We start from the raw sequence: 22,075 nt of genomic DNA on the forward strand, positions 1-22,075 counted from the left end.
ACTCATCCATTGGAATTTCTTTCTTTTGAATGCGAGCGTCCCTACGTGCTTTCAATTTGTCCTGGGCTCGCTTGAGATCTTTCCGAGTCGGTTCAAAACCAAGTCCGAAAGTATCTAGTTTAGGGAGGCCAGGTGACTCTATCGATTTTTCTATCCCCTTCTTCTTTCCTAAGGTCATCCCAGGGAAGTGTCCTTGTTTCTTTAGCATAGTGTTGATAATCATGTTGGAATGGGGATCGTGGCAAAGAGATGTCCTTTCATCCTCTTGGATTAAGGAGACTTCTTCGTTAAAGCCCCATAGGTCTTCATCATCTTCGTCGTGCTCCACGTTGATGATTGGATTCTCTATTGACTTGATCCTCATTGGCGAAGCATCAATAGTGATGGGGATTCCTCCAACTACAGCTTTCACTTGTTGGTGGAGAGATGAAAGGAAGGCCTTTAGATCATGGAGCCAAGGGCGTCCTAACAACAGATTGAATGAGGCTTTGATGTCTACCACTTGAAAAGTAGTAGCATGTTCTATTGCTCCTGCCGTCACATTTAGGGTTATTTTGCCAAGAGCTTGACGTCGAGTATTATCGTAAGCTCTTATTCCTTGTGTGGACGGAGTTAAATCCTCATCCTTTATGCCGAGCATCCTCGCAGTCCTAAGTGGACAGACATTAATAGTCGATCCATTGTCTACAAGAGTCATGGGAACATTCATCCTTTTGCAGACTACCGTGAGGTTCAACGCTTTGTAGTGCTTGTCACCTTCCGGGGGTAAATCTTTGTCAGAGAAGGTGATTAGATTAATTGGACTAGGGATATCACTCGTGAGGAAGTTAGCTAGTCCCTCAGGAGTAGTGTCGGAATCTATCCAAATTTTATCCAAGGCATTCATCACAGCCAACCTATGTTCTCGAGATGTTGCTAAAAGCTTCCATACATTCATCTCAACTTTTGTCTTCTTAAATTGTTTAACGATGTCATTGTCTTCGATGATAGGTATGGGAACTTGTTGTACAGTAGGCATGGGTTGTGTTGAAACAGGAGGTTCTATTCTCCCGGATCTTGTGAGGACGTTTATTGATGAATCTTCTTCAGCCCAAATGTCGTCCGTGGTGTATGATATGGAAGGTGAAGGTCCTACTATGTCTTTTAGATAGACATATTCTTCATCATTGTCCCATACTCCATTAACATTTATACCCTCTTCTTGTTGAACTTGGACTAATTCCTTTCTATCAATCATTTTCTGCACCAACTCCTTGAATTTGAAGAAGTTTTCTATGGTGTGTCCTCCTGACTGATGGTATTGACAGTAATATCTATCTGTTCTTTTTAATGATTCAAATGGTCTCGGTTCGAGAGGTTTGACCTTGCCACTCTCGGAGAGCATTTTAAACATTTGTGCATACGGGATCCCAATTGGAGTATAAACTTTATTGCTCTTCTTGGATCTTTCGGTGACTTGTAAGGGAAAGTATTTTGCCTCATAAGTCGTTTTTACTGGTGTGAATTCTCTCTTAGGTTCTTCATCATATTCCTTGCGAAGTTCATTCAAAATTTTGAGAGTTTCATGTAACAGTTGCGATGTCTCCCTCATATACAGTGTGAGTATTCGTATCTCTACCTCATTTGCTGGTTCTGGAAGATTATCATCGACATCGAAAAAGGTCTCTTCTTCTTCCTCTTTGACGTTGGTTACTTTGACAGGTTTAATGAGAGATGAGGGGTCAGCTTCGCCTTCTTCATTGGAGATAGCCAATGTGTGAGCTAGAGGTGCATTATCAATACTCGGTTTCTTACTGGCAGGAGGCAACGGAAGCTTATTACTGTCAATTAGGTCTTGTATAGCTTCCTTAAGCTTCCAACAGCTTTCAGTAGAATGGCCCCTACCTTGATGATATTTGCAATGTGCATTGGGGTTCTAATTAGGCGACCTCTTCTCGACTGGTGGATCTCCAAATGGTCCAATGGGAGTTATAAGACCTTTTGCATTTAGCCGATCAAACGCGGTGTCATAACTCATGCCAATAGGAGTGAAGTTTCTCCTAAACGGTTTCTTTTGTCCTTGGTTGTTCATGGCGAGGACCTCTCCTAGATTAAAGGCGCTAACATTATTTGAGTGGGCGGTTTTGGAAGAAGAAGGATTGTCGTTCTTCTTTCCTTTCCAGCCACTGTTGGAGTTATTGTTGGCAGCTTTAGATTTAGCTAAGTCATCTTCAATATTAATCCCAATATCATAAATAGCCTTAAAGGTATGAAGGTTATTTTGATATTTAAGATGTTTTAAATATTTTTCTTGGAGATTTTTAATGAACAATCTCACGGACTCTTTTTCACTTGGTACCTCAATCATTTTAGCTGAGGTTTCTCTCCACTTGTTAAAGAAAGATGTGAAGCCTTCATTCTCCTTCTGCTTGAGAATTTCAAGTTCTCTATGGTCAGTTTCGACTTGAACGTTGCACTTGTACCTATCGACGAAAGCGTTTGCTATGGATTCCCAGGTAGAGGTCTTTTCTTTTTCAAGGGAAAAGAACCATTGTTGGCAAACGGTCTCCAGAGATAGCGAGAACAGAGAAGGGAAAACTTTCTTATCGATACCCTTGATACTCATTATTGTTTCAAATGCCCTTAGATGGAAGTAGGGGTTGTCGATTGCCCTAAACTTTGGGATGTCATTGGCACTGAACTTCTGCGGAAGAAGATCCTTATCCACCGAGACCCCTTGGGATGTGAGTTCTTGAAACTTGTAGTCGCTGGACAACCTGCTTAGGATTTCTTGCATGAGGTCCATTTGTTGTTGCTTCGCGGGATCCTCGATCTTAAGTGCGGAAGCTTCAGTGTCTCAGTTATAGTAGCCAGTTGGCTCTTGAGATCATTAACTTCTTCCTGATTTGCCATTATAACTCTTGCTTTCCTCTTTCGAGCTATAGGTTTGTCGAAAAGTTGGACTTGTACGAAGAGGTTATCTTTGATTAATCGCCCTTCTTTTCTTGACCACGCGCTGTAAATTAAGCCAATTTGCGTTTTAATTACATGACTCGAATCATTTTGACTTTATGGCTTTTATTTTAAAAAAAGTATGCATATTTTTAGGGAGCAATAATGTACATGTATTTAGGGAACTTAAGTACTATTATTTATTGGAGGATTAATATCCGACTTACCCCCCTAAAAAAATGACGAAAAAATAACGCGCGCACACAAGATTCCCTTAATCATGGTCAAGACATGTGTATTAGTGTGTGTATTGAGTGTAAGTGACATGCTTGGACTCTTGTGTAAGACCATGGGACTTAGTGCCTAAACTTGAATATTGATTCAATTAAGCATTATTGCCGGCAAAATTAACTGAATTAAACAGGAAACTGATTAATTAGACATTAGGTGATGACTCGACAAATAATCCGAACTGTCGGCCAAGCGACAGGACTGGCGTCACAATATGGTGGTTGGCGCCAGACTTTTTAGTAAATGTCTGGCGCTACACACCATACAGTGGCGCTACAGCTCAGATTTTGGCACCAATATTGGAGCCTCGGTCTGGGACTGTTTTCGATATTATTAGTCAACTGGGGTATGCCTAAAGTCGTACTAGGTCAATTCCGATTAAAAGAAGAAAAAAACTTTAATGACTCGAATTAATTAATTAATTAATTAATTAATTAGGCAAAGTTCTTTAAGTCATTAATTATAGTCTCAACACAAATAAACAAACGGTTAGGAGGAGCATAGAATATATATGCACAACAAATAATGCACAATTAGGCAAGTAAGCACAATATGATGCAATGAGTTCACAACCTAACCATGGCTCTAGTTCTCTAAAGTTCGGGATATGGTTTAGTCAAACAGGGTCCATGGTTAATTGTCCAGATGCACCGCGTAGAAGCCTAACCGTGAAGGGTTAACGCGTGTGGATAAAACACCGCGAGTTTTTTTTAGAAAGAAAAAAAACTCGCTTCCATGGTTTGGTGAATTCAACCTCTCAGATGTACCCTTTGTTGCCAGGAGCGTTCAATCGGGTAGATAGAGCATGAATTCCCAGAGGGTTATGTCCATATGTAGAACACATATGGGTTTCAGAAAAGTGAGAGAAAATTCAATCAGGAAGTAGGATCGAGCAAACAATACGAAAAACCGGTCGAAATTAGAACGCATATTTCTGGCTCGATATTGGGGGAAATTGGCGCCAGCAAACAGAGACTGGCGCCAACTTTTAACTGTAGCGCCTGGCGCCAATACTGGCGTCTGGCGCTACGGCAAAAAGTGTGGCGCCAAGCTCTGGCCCCTGACGCTACGTCTCACATGCCTCAGCAGCTTTCTGTGCTCAATAAAATCATCCAGTTTCACGCGGTGTTATTTCAGTCCTAGTTGTGAAAGACATTTCTCAAATTTCCTACGTGTAAAATCCTATGTTTTTTGACTCATTTCAGATGGTCTTTCCAATGAGAACCTTTTTATGCATATGACAATAATGTTAATCAAAATTACGCACATGAAATACTTAGAACTTTTCGAGTCTCATCCGCTCATTCTAAATCATTTCCGAAACAAATTCAGGAATTAAAATAGAAATCCTCCCCAGTGGAGTCGCCAAAAACTGTAGGGAATAATTTCAAGCCTTTAAAAATCCCACCAGCTTGAACCCCACTGTGATCATACACTAAAGTACGGTGGCGTCCAAAAGGGAAGAAGATAGAGCAAAAGAGTCGCCAACAAGTTTTTAAGGAACTTGTAAACCGTTCACGAGGTGAAGGTTACACCCCTTAACGATCCAAGAGATCGTCAACTCCATAAGGTCATGAACCAAATAAGGGTTCGGGGATGATGGTACAAATCCAACCTAAAAGAGATTGACACTGCCCTAATAATAGGCCTCTACTTTATTCTGATCGTATTCATGTGCGCTTTCTGACTAACATACAATCAATAGGATTAACCCTAAACCTGTTTAATCTATTGGTTAAATTTAATGCACAAATAAACTATTATTGGCGATCACTTGAATTATAATCACAATTAACCCTAACAAGATTATTAATTATCTTATTAAGCGTGGTTGTAAATACCGATTCCCTTTAACCTGCAATAAAAGGTGATCAAGCAATAACAATATAAAATAATATGCATATCAAGCAACATAATAAATAATAATAATAATAAATATTAGGAAGAACATAGGAAGCATCATACTTTTAATCATACTTAATATTAAAGATACCCTAGACATGATACTAGGAATCATAAATAACAATCTAAGCATGATATCTACATCATGAAATCAATTAAACCATTAAAGTACTTACTTGGATGCCTCGTACCTCTTTCTAATTACAAAATACACACATTAGTAACTTCAAGGAAAAATAATAATCAAACAATTAAATTAAATAATTGAAAGAGAGATTTGGGACCAAACCCTCAGAAATTAAAACCTTTCACGTCTAGGGCGAAGGCAACTTCGAATATGGCTAGGCGTATCAAGATCTTGTGAATGCGGAATTTTGTGTGAAAAAGTAAAGTTTAGAAAAGAAAGAATGCTAAAAGATTAATGTTATTGAAAATTGATGAATGAATGATGAAGATGAATGAAGAGAGTTAAAGAATAAAGAGAATTGATGAATAATTTTGTGAATGAAGAGAATTGATTATTGGTAAAGTGATTGTTGATGAATGATAATTGTAGATGATGAATGAAAACGGAGTTTTTGATACGATATTTATAGAGAAAATCATCCAAAAAAGATAATTTATCAAAACAGAGTCTGAAGACCAAAAAACTAACTTGGCGCCAGCCCTGGCTCATTGGCGCCAGGACCAGTGGCTAGCGCCAGGCTGGCGTCTGGCCAATCCTGATTCCAGGCGCCAAAGCCTGGGGTTGGACGCCAATTTGGATTTCAACGCGTTTTCGAAAATCTGATAAATTTCCCGTACTGGAAGATAAAATAATATAATTTCAATCGAAAATGCTATTTGATCTTGATTAAAACTCTAAAGAGTCCTAATTGAATTAAGAATGATAAGACCTTCTAGAATGTTCAAGAAGACCAAAACCATTCCTAATTACATTAGGAATGATAAATCATATTAGGCCCTCCCCTAGATCATTGGGCCGTACTTAAAACTCAAACCGGGCCCAGTTTAGTAAATTGGCCATAAATTCCTCAATATTCATCGAGTTGGGCTTATAATATATCGTTGGAAAGGTCTTTGCAAGCCCCATCCAACTACACCACTATTGGACCCATATCATGGACCAACCAAACTGGATTGGCTGTTTTCTTAAAATAAAGTTTTCAAAAACAGAGAGAAGAGAAAAGAAAAGAAAAGAAATAAAACTTTCCGCAACACTAGACCTTTCCACACTTTCGTTTCATTCGATTATGATTCGACGTGAAAGGTACTCATCACTGGGTTTGGTTTTGGGGAGACACAAATGGGTGTCTACACCACCTCATATCTCAATTAACTCAGTATTTTAAAACTTTTAATAACCCAATTAAAATTACCTCAGGTGGCACATCTTCACCATGTATCTCATCTCCTCCATGTCTATCACCTTCTCCTTGTCCTTTTGCTTGAGAACATGAGTCGACTGGTATACTCGCGAGGAACGGCAAAGTCGGTAAGTTCATCTGCTTCGCCCAAGCATTGAATTCACCTACTAACTCGTTGCATACTTGTTCCTTAATTGATGCCACCTTGGCATCCAACTCCCCCGATGAGTTAACACTGGCTCGAGATCTACTCGATTTCGTGTATTCTGGACCCATCACCTTTTGCCATCCAAGCAATGACCCTCCCGAACCTACTACTCCTCTTGGATGGTATGGCCTTCCCAAAGCCATGGTGAAAGGGTCATTCTCCACACTTGGGTCCAATTTGCCCTCCACCAGCTCTTGAGTGTGCTCAAGCTGTAGCAAAAGGAAAAAGGATGTCAGCAATACAGTTAATGGTTTGTATAGTGATTTTGATGCAAAAGCGACTTAAAATTCAACAGTTTATAGGTAACTTACAAGTTTATCTGCCATTTTTTTGGTTTCCGGACCCTTGATGACCCATTTTCCGGTTAAGGTTAGTATCATTGCTACAAAAAGAGTCAAGATATTATTCAATTGAGATCAGATTTACACAAACTTACAATGGCTTTCTTTTGAGTCTTCATTCTAACGAGCTCTTCCTAGTCTTCTTTTGACACGGTCGGCCATTTTTGCCACAGGAGAAGGTCATCCTCATCAGCTTTTTTCTTCTTTGATTTCTTCTTCTTCTTGTAGATCCATCCATTAGTCAAGTTGGTCTTAAAGCCTCTGAATCTTTCCGCTAATAAAGATTCAAACATCCTTCTCTTCTCGGCATCATTAGGAATAGAAAACAGCCTCTACAAGCACAAATAAAAACCGATTATTAGTTTCTATTTACTAACAACCATAAGGTTAAGGTTTCTTAAATTGTCTAAATGTGCCAAAAACACACTTACCCTTGTATCATCCCAAAAGGTTTGAATCAAACCCGGAGGTACTTGCTGCATTACAAGTGTAATGGAGATTTTCTACGCACACATGCCAACCTGATTAGCATATTGTCAACGCCATTCTCCCCCAGGTTAGCCGTTGTTGTCATACTCCATGACCATGGGACTGTCTGGTTTCTTAAAACTTCTCATCAGACCCCTTCCTTTTCTTTGAGTTGGTGCCTTTACCCCCCTCCACCACCTGTGTTGTTTTGATCTTGTCCTTGGCCATAAGTTTTCAGGAGTCGGGTTCTCACCAACAATCTCACATGCTGTATTTTCAATAGGCGGTGCACGTTCAGCTGAAATTTCAAATTCTTCAAGCTTACGCTCAAACTCATCTTGAGCCTGATCCTCTAGCTCACCCAAGTCATCCTCCTTTTTCACATCATAAGGCTCATCCTCTTCCTCATCTTCATACTCGTCCTCATACTCATCATCGTCAATGTCCTCTACACAATGAGGGTCATGATCGTCCTCCATGAGATATAAGCACCTGTTAAAGCAATCATAAAACAACTATTAGTGTATAGTAAAGTATGAGTGCAAATGAGTACACTTAGGCAATTTCAAACTACAAACATGAATATGAGTTGTTAGAATGATTAAATGTTATTTCATACACAAAACAAAGGACTTGGTTAAGTAGAAGCTCATTTAAGCCATTTTCACCTACTTATGGTCCTATAACCTTGTATATGCATGATAATGAGTATACATAGGCAATTTCAAACTACAAACATGTTAATTTATATACAAAATAAAGGATTTGGGTCAAATACAAGCTCATTTATGTCATTTATGGTCATTTTCGCCTACTTATGCTCCTATATACATGATAACTAAACTATATTTGCAATGAAACCATTACTAACTTTTAATCATACTACCTCAATCTGAAATTCCTTCGTTGTGGTCTGATCGCATATAACCTGCTTCGTTGTCTATGTCATTTAGTACAACAAGTTTAGGAACAGTGAAAGGTGCAGAATCATCAAACGCATCATATTCTTCCTCATCCTCAACATCTCCAATGCCTAGGATTCTTCTTTTGCCAGCTAGCACTATAGACCATTTTGAATCGAATGGGTCAGTTACGTAGAACACTTTCTTAGCTTGAGATGCAAGAATAAATGGTTCCGCACTATCATTCAAGTGGCCAAGATCTACAAGAGTAAAGTCCTCATATTTAACGTTACGCCTAATATTATCATCCCACTTACACTTGAAAAGAGCAACCGTGAAATTACAATAATCAAGTTCCCATATTTCTTGAATTCGACCATAGTATGACAACTCTACATCGACAGGTGATTTATCCTTAGCACTTGCAAACTCCCTTGACGATGCCACAAGCGTTACACCACTGTTTTGGGTGGAGGAAGATTTCAAATCACGACCCTCGGTCCAAAAAGTGTACCCATTGATGTCATATCCCTCAAATGAACGAACATCATCCCTAGGACCGTACACAAGCCACCGTACTGTATCGATGACATTAGTATCATCTAATCGACTCATTACTCGATCACAAAACCAATTAACAAACCTCTTATTATGCAACTGCATAAGTTCCCTTTCACCTTTCGATGGAAATTCGTCATGCAAACTAGCCATGTGCTCGTCTAAATATGGGTGCACATCTGAAACATGGTGCAACACATAAAGGTGTGCTTGTAAGAACTGATCTCGGTCAGGTGACATTCGTTTCGACCCAATTGTTCCATGACCATCAAGTCTACCTTCATGTCGAGAAGTAAGAAGACCAATAGGTTGAGCAAGGGCTATGTAGTTCGCCACAAAGTTACCTATCTCCTCACCCACGGTCCCTTGCATCATACTTCCTTCAGGGTGAGCCCGGTTCCGTACTTTATCTTGTAATGTACCCATGTGTCTTTCAAAAGGGTAGCACCACCTCATGAACAGAGGACCGCACAACTTAATCTCACGCATCAAATGAAAAACCAGATGAACCATTATGTCAAAAAATGAGGGTGGGAAATACATCTCAAATTTGCACAAAGTCACAACCACATCTTCTTACAAAGCATCTAGTGTACAAGGATCAAGCACTTTGCTACAAATTGTATTGAAAAACGAACAAAGGCTTGTAATCGCTTCCCTCACGTGCTTTGGTAGAATACCACGGATTGTAACCGGTAGGAATACTTGCATCATAATGTAACAATCATGGGATTTCATACTTGTCAGCTTCAATTCTCCATTCAAGGTTACAAAACTTTTCATGTTAGATAAGTACCCTGATGGAACCTTAATGTCGTACAGACATGCATAAAACATACGTTTCTCTACCCTTGACAATGTATAGCAAGCCGGGGGTAAATAATTCTTTTCATCCTTCCCTTTACCCTCAACTTTCTTCTTTGACGCAACTTTGGCCTTTCCCTTTCCCTTGCTCTTGCTCTTCTCCTTCCCTTTTTTTGAAACATTTTCATCTTCTTTTCTCGGTTCCTTCCCCTATCTAACCTTTTCCTGAGGCCACAATTCTAGACGAATCCCCATCTCTTTCAAATCTAACCGTGCACCCTTTCCGTCCTTTGTTTTTCCTTGGATATTCATAAGCGTTCCTAAAAGAGCATCACACACATTCTTCTCTATATGCATCACATCAAGACAGTGCCTAACGTCATGTTCTCTCCAGTACGGAAGCTTCCAAAGGATTGATTCTTTCTTAAACAGAGCAGCTGAGACCATAGTTTTTTCTAATTTTCCAAACACCGTTCGTATCCCTTTCACCCGAGCACAAATCTCAGCACTAGTCAATGGTCTATGCGCAGTATCCTCTTCTATTGTTCCATCGAAAGCCTTTTTCTGCCTACGGTACTGGTGATCACGCCTAAGGAACCTTCGAGTCCGCAAGTAGACATCTTTGCGAGAATGAGGAAGTTATACGCTTGATGTGTCATCAATACATATGGGGCATGCTTTTTTTCCCTTTGACCTTGTACCCACACAAGTTGCCATATGCAGGGAAGTCATTCATGGTCCACATAAGGGTTGCACGCAATGTGAACATCTCGTTCTGATGAGCATCGAAAACGAAAACCCCTTTCGTCCCACATCTTTCTCAAGTCGTCAATAAGCGGCGCAAGGTAAACATCTATGTCGTTTCCAGGTTGCCTAGGCCCCGTTATTAGCAATGAATGCATTACATACTTACGTTTCATGCACAGCCAAGGAGGCAAATTATAAATCACTAAAAGTACCGGCCATGTGCTGTGTTGGGTACTAAAAGTGCCAAATGGATTCATCCCGTCCGTGCACAACCCAAGCCTTAAATTTCTGACTTCATCACCAAATTTCTCAAACTTCAAATCAATGTTATTCCACTGTGGAGAGTCAGCTGGATGTTTCAGCATTCTGTTTTTCTTTCTTCCCTCTACATGCCACCTCAAGTTTTTAGCGTCTTTTGGTATTGAGAATGGACGCTTAAACCTTGGAATAATGGGAAGATACCACAACACCTTAGCAGGAGGTCCCTCCGTACCAGGATTGCAACTCATGCGCTTGTAGCGCGACTGCTTGTATCCGGACACTCCTGCAATTGTTCATACTCATTTCGATCCAGAATACAATCATTAGGACATGCATGTATCTTCTTATACTCTAAACCAAAGGGACACATGAGCTTCTTTGCGTAATAGTAAGACTTAGGAATTTCATTCCCATCAGGCAACATGTCACTTAATGCGGTCAACAAAGAAGTAAAACTAATGTCCGTCCCCCCATGTTTCGACTTAATGTTGAAAAGTGTTAGCACGGCCGATAGTTTGGAGTATTTTTTGTACCCAGGATACAAAGGCTTTTTGGAAGCCTCCAATAATAACTCAAACACTTCACTTTCAACACCATGCAACATCTCATCCACTTGTTCATCCTTGACCTCGTCCGCCTAATCATCATCGGCTCCATCCTCACCACTATCAACAATATAGTCATCATTCTCGTATTCCTCGTCTACATGAATCTCATTGCTTCTAACACACACATCATTCCGATCAAGATCCCCAATGTACTCTCCACTTTCTCCGTGCCAAATCCACACATGGTATAAATTCCTAAACCCACGACATAATACATGATCTCTAATGATTTCAACACTATCGACCATATTCACATTATTACAATCAACACAAGGGCAATAAAGGCCTTTGCCACCCAGTTTGCGTTGATAAGCTAAAGCCCTCTCGCAAAACTCTTGAACCCCATTCCAAAATTCCAATGTATCGCGTCTACCATACATCCAACCACGATCCTTCTCCATTTAGTAACTTGTCTCTAAACATATATAGCAACATATAATGAATAATGTGTAATTGCTACATATTTTATGTAAATCAAATGCAAGTACAAAACGTGAATATACCATTCATATAGTGAAAAAATACATGTTTCCAAAGGGTCCTTATCACTCCAACCTAACCCATCTTTGAATGTCTACTCTCACTAGTGAATGTATGTCAACTTTCCAATTTTAAGGAAAATCCGGCAGCATTTTCCCCTAGTTCTCCAAGTACACGATGTAGATAATTAATTACCCACATATGTACTTAGAGAACATAGTGAGGAAATGGTAAGCCAAGATGTTCCTTAAAATCGAAAAGAAAACATACATTCACCACCTAAGTGAGAGTACACAGTCAAGAACAGTCCCAACTGGGGACTATTGAGAAAGTCTTGAACGGGTATCTAGGCATATGATGATGCAAGTATTCTATATATTGTTGTATTTATTTGCAATTAAACAATACACAAGTTGCAATTTCATGAATAAACTTTTATTAAATGGATAAATAGAAAGAAATATAGCTTAGTAAAGTTTATAAGTCATACCAATATAGCAATTACCCACTTGAGCTCAATATGTAGTCCTCAAGCTAAACTCGTGCTTCAATTCACAAATCTATTAAAAAAAACCAATAAACAAAAATTAGGTTAAATATTATGTATGTACTATTTCTTTCTCATAACATGTCAATTCACTAATTTATTTATAAGCTAAAACACATCATTCATCGAACTAACAATTGCTAAACTTTGTATTCACTACTTTAATTTATCTAATTTATTCAAAATTGCTAAACTAACAAGGTTACTAATCTCTAATTTATTCAAAATCACCCATCAAAACAACTTAAAAGTAACCATTAAAACATTCCAAAATTCATCTACTTTAGTAACAAGGTTACTAATCTCTAATTTATTCAAATATACCCATCAAAATAACTTAATATTAACCATTTAAACATTCCAAAATTCAACTAATTTAATAACAAGGTTTCTAATCTCTAACTTATTCAAAATAACCCATCAAAACAAATTCAAATTAACCATTAAAAGTAACATACCAAATTTCAACTATTTAAGTACCAAGGTTAATATATATTCTATAATTAATTCAAAATTATCCACCAAAACAAATTAAATTAAACATTAAAACATAATAAAATCCAACTAATTGAGAAAAATCACTGATATTTTCACAAATTCCAAATAAAATAACCTAAAATTGAGAAAAATTGGAGTATAATTATATTCAGACCTAAATTTTAATTTGCAAACAATAATTCAACATGCAAAAACATATTAATATAAGTACATAATTGAAAAATAATTGTGAAAAAAAAAAAGGAAAAACCTTGAAGGGAAGATGGAGGGCAGCAGCAGCTCGGTGGTGGAGGAGGGCAGCAGCAGGTGGCGCGGCGGCCTTAGGGCAGCGGAAGCACGGTGGCGCGGCGACCCTAGGGCTGTGGCGCGGCGAACTTAAGGTGGTGGCGTGGCTTAGCTTCAAGACCTTCACAACCCTCTAATTAAGAGGGAAACCCACTTGAAATTGAACAGAGAAAGAGAAGGACAGGGGAAAGAGAAGGACAGGGGAGAAAGAGAAGGGCGGGGCTAGTGGCCGGCGACGGTGGCGGCTCTAGTGGTGGGAAAATGGAGAGAGTGCAGTGAGGGTTTTGGCTCTCGAATGCAACAGTGAAAATGAAAGAGAGAAGGAAGAAGAAAGAAAGACAAGGGCGCGTTTTTTTTCTTTTTTTTTAATGCACCGTTTCAATGGCACCGGTTCAAACCGATGCCCTTTTTATTTTTGGCACCGGTTTGAGCTGAACCGGTGCCATATCTTTGTCTAAAAACCCGCCCATTTTTAGGCCGATTTTTGCCACCGGTTTGGCCTGAACCGGTGGCATTAAGGGGTTGCCTTTTTGTATTTTTCTACTAGAGATTAACAATATTTTATTGTACATCCGATGTTTTTAAAATGTTTTTGCTTTTAAATATAGTATGGAAAATACATCCATGTGAGAAATGAACTCCAGAAATGAACTCCAAAAATGAACTATATGAACCAAGCTTTAAAATGCAGATAAGATCACAGAAGAAGCCTAATTGAAAATGCAAATGTGAGGTTTTCTACACAATTTACTCCGATGAATATACTTGTAATAATTTTCAGCTTGCAACGTCAGCCTGCTCTATTAGATCACTACATTACTACAAAATTCATGCTGTTATAACCAAAATTGTGCTACCCTACAAAACATGCACATTATACATCATATTACCTGAAGTAATTGAACTAGAAATAATTTAAAATACAGGCGGCCTATAAAATTTTGCAACAGAGCATTCCAGAGCAAAAGGCTCAATTTTCTGCGGCTCTATTTTAACTGCAGAAGTCATTTCAGCAGTTACGGTATGTGAGTCCACTTCTTTACTTTAGTCAGTTTAGTGTAAGTATGATACAATGGCCATGTACTCTTGAATATCAACCTATAAAATCGAACAATTAACAAACCAAAGAGTTTATCAGTAACTATAAAATAACGAGCTATTTATCAAGCAGATTTCTAGCACCATGAACCAGACTGGGAAGGGGGTTTATTCTACTAAACTTACAGATGATTTGTTCAAAATATCTCTTTTTGAAGCAACTCCTTCCTGTTTCCATTGCCATCTGTTTCCATACCTAGGCCAGCCCTTGCCAAGGCCATTTGGTATGTATTCTTAGTCAAATAATTGCGCCTGGAATGTGACAAGGTTGTTATCCAAAAAGTTGAAGCTCTCAACAGTTATGTATGCAAACAACTGTCAGGCATCAATGAGAAATCACCTTTCAATTTGCACAAGATTGTGTAACTTCCTCCCACTGCTTAGCGCTTAAGAAAGGGTGGTACATTGATTTCTCTGGGAGAACCAGCTACCTGGTTACTGCTTGCCCAACATGTAGATCAATCAACCACTTGAACACTTGCAACATTTAAGCAAGATATATAAGCTGATTGTAGGAACATAATCTTAACTGTGTAGCAAAAACCTGCAGCTGCAAAAGTAAATGTTTCGGTCAGCAAATAGGGTTAAAATGTAGCAAGAAAAGGCCACGCCTTAGGGTGCACATGAAGCTGATAGACAACAGATACATTCACTCACATGCACAAAACTGACTCGACCAAGTATCAAAATATTTGACATACACTATTTTTAAGGACAGATACTCTAGTCACTCCGACTAGTTAACCAATGGGCAGGAGAATGCAATGTTGATGGCAAAGCCAATATCAGCTGGTTACCGTTAGCCCTGATTCACCTGAAAAAATCATCCTTTAATGGAACTTCACAAAATTGCACTGCAGCAATTACAAGCCTTTCACATGACAACAGTGACATTGTTTATCACATAGTACTATTTACTTAAACAGAAAAAGTATCATGCTATGAAATCCTCAAACATTAAGATTCTAGAGAATTTTTCACCAAATCCTAGTATGTCTAGTTGTCTACTTAGCAATAACAACAATCAAAGCCTTAATCCCAAAGATGAGATCAGCTACATGAACCAAGATTTATCTCCTATACTCGCTAACCAGGATCCTCTCCTTCCATCCCCTCCTGTCCAATTTTAAATGCTCTTGTAAACCTAACTTCTTCATAAAAATTGTTTTCCTCTATATGATGCGTCAAAAACTAAATTTTTGTGAGAACCATTTAAATCATGATTTAAATGGTTCTAACCTGTTTCTAGGAAACTTGCTTATTATTTGTACTATAATCTGTATTCATAAAGTCCTTTCTCTTATTTAATTATGTGTTAATGTAAATGAGCCACAACTATGTAGCCCTATGTCGCTTTTTTGTCAGTAATTATAGCTCAAGCAAAACTAAAATCCAAATAACCACAAATTACATCTGTGATCATAAAATATATATCTTTAGGATAGCTTTTTAAAGTGCTAAAATAAAAATAACAAAGAAAAGAATAAAGTGCTCCATCTTCCGTCTGTCACTCAACCATCAACAATAGAGATAGGAGAATGATTGAGGTAGAAGTATTATATATATTTCATAACTAATACTTATTTCCACCATCAGAATGGACCTTTTTTTCAAGGAATTTATTTAGAATAACATAGCTGTCCTTAAAAATTTAATTTTTTACATGTTTACCTTACCAACGTACTTGTTTTTTGAAATATTTTCAAGGGTAACATTTAAGGGTCATATCTCATATGGGATAGTTCAAATTTTTCGACTCCAAATATAGTAAGTGGCTTATAATTTTGGGACGAACTTAAAATGGAAACATGGCCTACTTAATTCAGGACGAAGGGAGCAAGGTTATACAGTTATACATCTCGTTTCCAAATTTATTGGGAAGGTGAGGAGCCATCTTAAAGTCAAGGCTTTTGTGTGGATTTTACAAGTTACTTGATAGGGAAGGTTAAAAAAAAAAAAAAAAAAAAGCTGGGCTAATATGTAACTTAATTTTTGTCTAGAGGACATTTTCTCCTCTTTGTTTTGTACTCTTTATTTCAACTATGTATGTGACTTTTTGCTTGTCAAGACCAAATTAGTTATGGTATGATATTAAAAAATGACTGGTAATATTTCAGTAGTATCTAAATACCATAATGTTGTAAAGAATTTTTTTATTTTTTTTTTTTTTTAAGGAAAATTTAGGAGACCCTTTGCTCAAGGGTAGAATTTAAACTGTCAAAAACTAAGTGAAGAATGATTTATGCATGCACAAGTATTGCAATGATATTCTATAGAGAGGGATGATACGGAATAACAAGAGTTTGTTAAGTGAACAATAATAAGGATTGCCACGTGGCAGTGCACTATATCTTCTTCTCCAAATACCTAAACATTCATAGAAGCGCTGATTCACTTGCTTACATGATAGCTTCCAACTTACAACTTCCACAATATAACAAAATAGCAAATGTCCCGTACCAGGCCATAAATTACATGATAAAGCAGTGATATATAGCTGGATACTTTTCACCATGTTACACTCCTTTGAATTTATTAGTACCTTGGTGGCTTGCCAAACTACGAGCATTAATTCTACTCAATTATGCAATTTATCGCATTTTTTGCAATGTAAACACATTATACACGAAGCATTAATATTAGTAATCTAGGCAAAAGTTCAAAGTATCAGTGCAAAATGGTCAGTGTACCAGCACATTTAAAAGAAGTTAAGACTAGTTACCAAATGCCAAGGATATTAGACCCCAGTAAATGAATTGAAATATGCAGGAAGTAGCATTTAGAAATCTGGAAAACCTTTTATGTCACAAACATCAATGGGGCAAGTTTGTAAATTTTACAAATGACAAAGTCTAATGAACATTCAGTTGGACAATATATCATAACCAAACGAAGACCTGAATTCACATTAAAAAGAAATACCTGAAGGCCACAAGGTTACTTTTTCTCTATCCTTCTCCACGTGCAACAACAACATGAAATCCTTTCCAAAACCTTCCCTGAAGCAGCAGAAACAGATGATGTGCGTGAGATATAACAAACAAGAAACAAAAAATTGCATCTCACAGGACTTGCAAGATTATTTAATGGCCTACTTCATGAATAAGGGACAGCTAGAAGTTCTTAGACAATGAAATCTTACATAGTTTATTCATCTAGTCATGCAATATAAGCATCAAGCTGCAAAAGAACGGCGCTTGAACCCTTTAATTTAAAATAGGAGCCACAAAAGATTACTCCTATAATTATTATATTGTTACTTCTACAAAATAATACGAAGTAATAAAAAAAGGGCTTAAATTAGCAATGGAAATAACAAATAAATAAGTTAGATATTACACTGATCACTTTCCTAGTCCGCAACCTCTTTGTTTTCCCTCCAAGCAAAAAATGAATAAAGAGCTTTTAAGACGAAAGAAGTAAAAGAAAACCCGGCCACCTTTATGAGTTCCCTAATCATCAAAGAAGCCAACAATTTTTCCCCATACTATCAATGTTTCACCCCACAGCAACCTCAGTAATCACAGCCCACATTTCATTCTATAACACAGCACAGGTGAGGATGGTGCCAAACCACCAGGCAACACTAATGAACAAAACCACAAAGTTTTACAAGGAACCTCTAGGCAACATTAAAGAACAAAACCTCAAGTTTTACAAGGAGAAAGACTACATTACATTTCAAGTATACAAATTTGTACGGTAGAGAGCCTAAGCAGCCTACCAAGACTACTGCTAAACGTTTACTAGTCTACAAATCTACAATATATGGTGATTTTGAATTTAACAAGGATTGGGTGCAACAAATATCTAAGAACTATGTGTTATTTCAAAGACAATCAATCGTTATAAGTATAAAATATAATCTCCAAATCCTTTTCCATAAGAATGTTATATATGGACCAAAGAGAGAAAAAATGGGATAACAAAACCAATGCATTCTCATCTGACCTATATCAGTGGTAAGATAAAAGAGAGAGAAAAGGGAATACAAGAACCTGACTTACATGTAATTGTGCGAGATCCCCTGGAATAGAGGCATAGAGCCTGCTGGTAGCATAAGATTCAATTTTAAAACCACCTTACACCAGATTAGCAACATTCAATGCCCTTTGACCTGAAAGGCTATCAGAACTCTGAAAATTGTCTTGGTCATGAATCTGATTGAAATCATTCAAGCTAGTGCAGTTGGGAACCCATCTAAATTGAACCAAAGTATCAAGAACCTTTGCTGCTTTGTCAGAATGTCTGGATTGGCTCAAAGCACGAATTAAATTCATGCAAGTACTTGAACTAAGCATGAGACCTTGCTGTTCCATATCATCAAGTAGTTGTAAGACTTCAGAAAATTGATCCTTCTGACTTAGGGTTTCAACTAATGAATCCCATACATTTTCCTTCAATGTCAAACCCTTAAGTGACAATTCATCCATCATCTGAAAGACTCTTTTCCAATTACCTTCTCTACGATAAGTGTCCACCATTAGGGAATATACAACTTCATCAGGCATAACTCCGCTGGTCAACAAGTCATTGAAAAGAGAAATCAACTTAAGCCCGTTACCTGTTCTATTATATCCGTTTAAGAGGGCAGCATAAGTTATGGTAGTTGGCTTTAAATTCCTATTTTGCATCTCATAGAAGAGATCTTCAGCTTCTTCCATCATTCCCAATTTGCAGTGATGATCAATCAAAATGGTATATGTCACATTGGTGGGTGCTATACTCATGTCAATCATGTCTTGCAAGAGTTTAAATGCTTCAGCTGACTGATTTGACTTGCAAAACCCATCAATTAAAGTATTGAAAGTATGTATTGAAGCTATACCCTTGTGCCGCATTTCTTGATATAAGGATAGAGCCTTCTCCAAATCTCCTTTTCTGGAGCAACCATCAATTATGGCATTGTAGACAAAGCCATCACATGGTATGCCCTTTAATTGCATCTCATCAAACAATCTAAATGCCTCCATTAAGTTCCCACATTTGGAATAGCCATCTATAATAGTAGCATAAGTCACGCTGTTTGGTACCAGCCCCTTTGTGGTGACTTCGCAAAAGAGTTCCTGTGCCCTCTCTACTTCACCAAATTTGCACAGTCCATTAATCAAACTATTGTAAGTGACAATATTTGGATGAACACCTTCCCTCTTCATCTCTTCAAACAGTTCAAGAGCTTTTATCATATCTCCTTGCTTAGAATATCCAGAGATTAAAGAGCTATAAGTATACACATCAGGCACCAGACACTTAGCTCTAAGTTCTATGAATGCCTGCGAAGCTTCCTGCATCTTTCCATTTTTAGCGAGTCTGTGGATGAGCACACTGTAGGCAAGTAAATCAGGGAGTACTTTCTGCCTCAGCATATCTTCAAAGGACGACAAGGCCTCTGCGATATTCCCTTCTTTGCAATGTCCATCAATAAAAGCTGCATAGACGACATCATTTGGTTTGATACCACACCTTGACATCTCTTCAAGATATCTACTAGCAATTTTCATTTCCCCATCTTTGCAATATCCGTGGATCAAAGCACCATAAGTATATGCATCTGGCTTTAATCCTCTCTCCACCATCTCATCAAAATAAGAAATTGCTTCTCCTGTTTTTCCACCCTTGCAAAGGCCCATTACAAGAGTGTTATAGCAAAAAACATCAGGTAAAGTCCCTTTCTCCTTCATTTCTTCAAAAATTCTCATTGCCTCCTCCAAGTTACCCCCATGGATATAACCCTTGATTAAAGTTGTGTAAGTGACCACATTTGGTTTCACACCACAAATGGCCATTTCTTGTAGAACATTATATGCACATTGAACATTTCTAACATGACAAAGTGCATTGATAATTGCATTAAATGTGAAAGCTGTAGGGGAAAAATTCATGTTCTTCATCTCAGCAAGCAGCTCATAGGCTGCCTCCATTTTATTTTCTCTACAATAACCTTCAATCAAATAGCTGTATATTTGGGAACTAGGACTTAACCCTAACCTAATCATCTCAAACAATAGACCTTTTCCTTTCTCCATGTCACCTATCCTACATACACCACCAATTAGTGCAGCATATGTCACAAAATTCAGCTTAATTCCGCAAGCAGTCATCTCATCTTTAATTTTGAGAGCCTCTATCACATCACCCTGCTTCATGAACCCATCTATCAAGGAAGTGTAAGTAACATGGTTAGGCTTCAAACCCCTCCCCACCATTTCAGCCAACAGCAACTTTGCTTCCCAAGCCCTCTTATTTTTACAAAATCCATCAATGAGTATCGAGTAAGTATAGCTATCAGGAGTTAGGCCCTTCTCGGCCATGGAGCGTTTAAGCTCCAAAGCTTCATCTAGGGCCTTGGATCTACACAAACCATTAATAAGTACATTATAAGTCACTAAATTAGGAATAATGCCTTTCTCTTCCATTTCCACAATCACATTTTTACCTTCCTCAACCTTCCCTTCTTTACATAGACCACTAATCAGATTGGTATAAGTATAAATGTCAGGAACAAGATTAACCTCTAACATCGTATTATAAACCCTCCAAAACAAACCCATCATATTCTTCTTCAACAAATCAGACAACAAAGAATTGCAACAGACCAAACTAGGACAAAAATCATTGTCTTTTATACACAAGAACACATCAGCAGCCTCTTTCAAGAGCCCCATTTTCTTATAAGCATTAATCACTATATCAAAAATCACCGAACTAGAATCACACTTATTATATTCCCTCACACAACTAGCCAATGAATCAAACACCATATAAGAAGGCGGTCGGGTTTCAATCAAACATTCAATAACCCCATTTGCAAGAGGAAAACAGCTAGAATTACAAAGAAGAACAGCTAAAATTGAGAAGGAAAACAAATTGTGATGAATACCCAGTTGAGAATGCGACCAATTGAAGAACCCCAGAAGTCGAATTGGATCAGAAAACTGATTATGATGAAGAACAGATTGAACAACATCTGGGTTTAGCTTCTTAATGATGTCTGATGACCCCATTAAAATGCTCCAGTTATTATGCTTTAAAAGCTTTGAAATTTCTTCGACAGTTTCCCCATTTTCGCCATTGGAGATCTTCAATGTGGTAAAGAATCTGCAGGAAGATAGAAAATAAGAAATTGTTCTGAGTCTGGTGTGTTTTCTGTGGGGCAATAACCTAAGATGGTGATTCCAAAAACCCATGATTTCGGTGAAGGTTTTAGCATAGCAGGAAGAAGAAGAAGAGCAAAAGAGTGACAAGGGGAAGAGTAATTTCCCCCTTAACACAACAAGAACAAGGAAGAAGAACATCAAAATTGAAAATGGAGCATTGTGGAGGCGTCAAATGGGCTTTCTTCAGAAGATGCAAAAAAGGGCTGAATTTTCAGACACCAAATTGCCCCATAACTTGAGAGTAGTCCACTCTTGGTGGATTCAATCGACATCATTTTAAAATTGGACTCGGTTCGGTTTGAAATTATGGAAATTTTGTATCCTTGGAAATCATTGGTACACCCGTGGTTTTGACTTTTCCCATTAATACACTTTAAAATTTTTGCTTTCTCATCGGTACCGTGACTAACACCGTTAAAAAGTATTTCATTAAGTTAAAATAATTAAGGAAAAGACTATAATACCCCTTTTAAATATCTAATGTCTCGATTTGTGTGTCGAAAATTGTTCGGTTAAAGTTTTGAAAGTCATGTTAGCCTTTAAAGATCTAAACCTCGAAATTAGCAAAACAAAATAACACAAATGTCTCATGTGCGTGTCAAAAATGTCTCGCTTTACGTGC

The 22,075-nt window shown here is 37.9% G+C and overlaps 1 protein-coding gene across 1 annotated transcript; it reads right to left on the reverse strand.

Annotated features, from left to right (window-relative positions):
- Positions 1–14,152: 14,152 nt before the first annotated feature.
- Positions 14,153–21,634, reverse strand: LOC110703890 (pentatricopeptide repeat-containing protein At5g61990, mitochondrial-like). Its single transcript, XM_021881671.1, has 5 exons — positions 18,304–21,634; positions 17,219–17,295; positions 14,637–14,846; positions 14,423–14,548; positions 14,153–14,296 (listed from the first exon to the last, which is right to left on the reverse strand). The coding sequence occupies exon 1, from the start codon at positions 21,589–21,591 to the stop codon at positions 18,379–18,381; it is 3,213 nt and encodes a 1,070-aa protein (XP_021737363.1). The 5' UTR covers positions 21,592–21,634; the 3' UTR covers positions 14,153–14,296; positions 14,423–14,548; positions 14,637–14,846; positions 17,219–17,295; positions 18,304–18,378.
- Between the last annotated feature and the right edge of the window lie 441 nt (positions 21,635–22,075).

Source organism: Chenopodium quinoa, unplaced genomic scaffold (assembly GCF_001683475.1).
Source record: "Chenopodium quinoa cultivar QQ74 unplaced genomic scaffold, ASM168347v1, whole genome shotgun sequence".
Taxonomy (NCBI): Eukaryota; Viridiplantae; Streptophyta; class Magnoliopsida; order Caryophyllales; family Amaranthaceae; genus Chenopodium; species Chenopodium quinoa.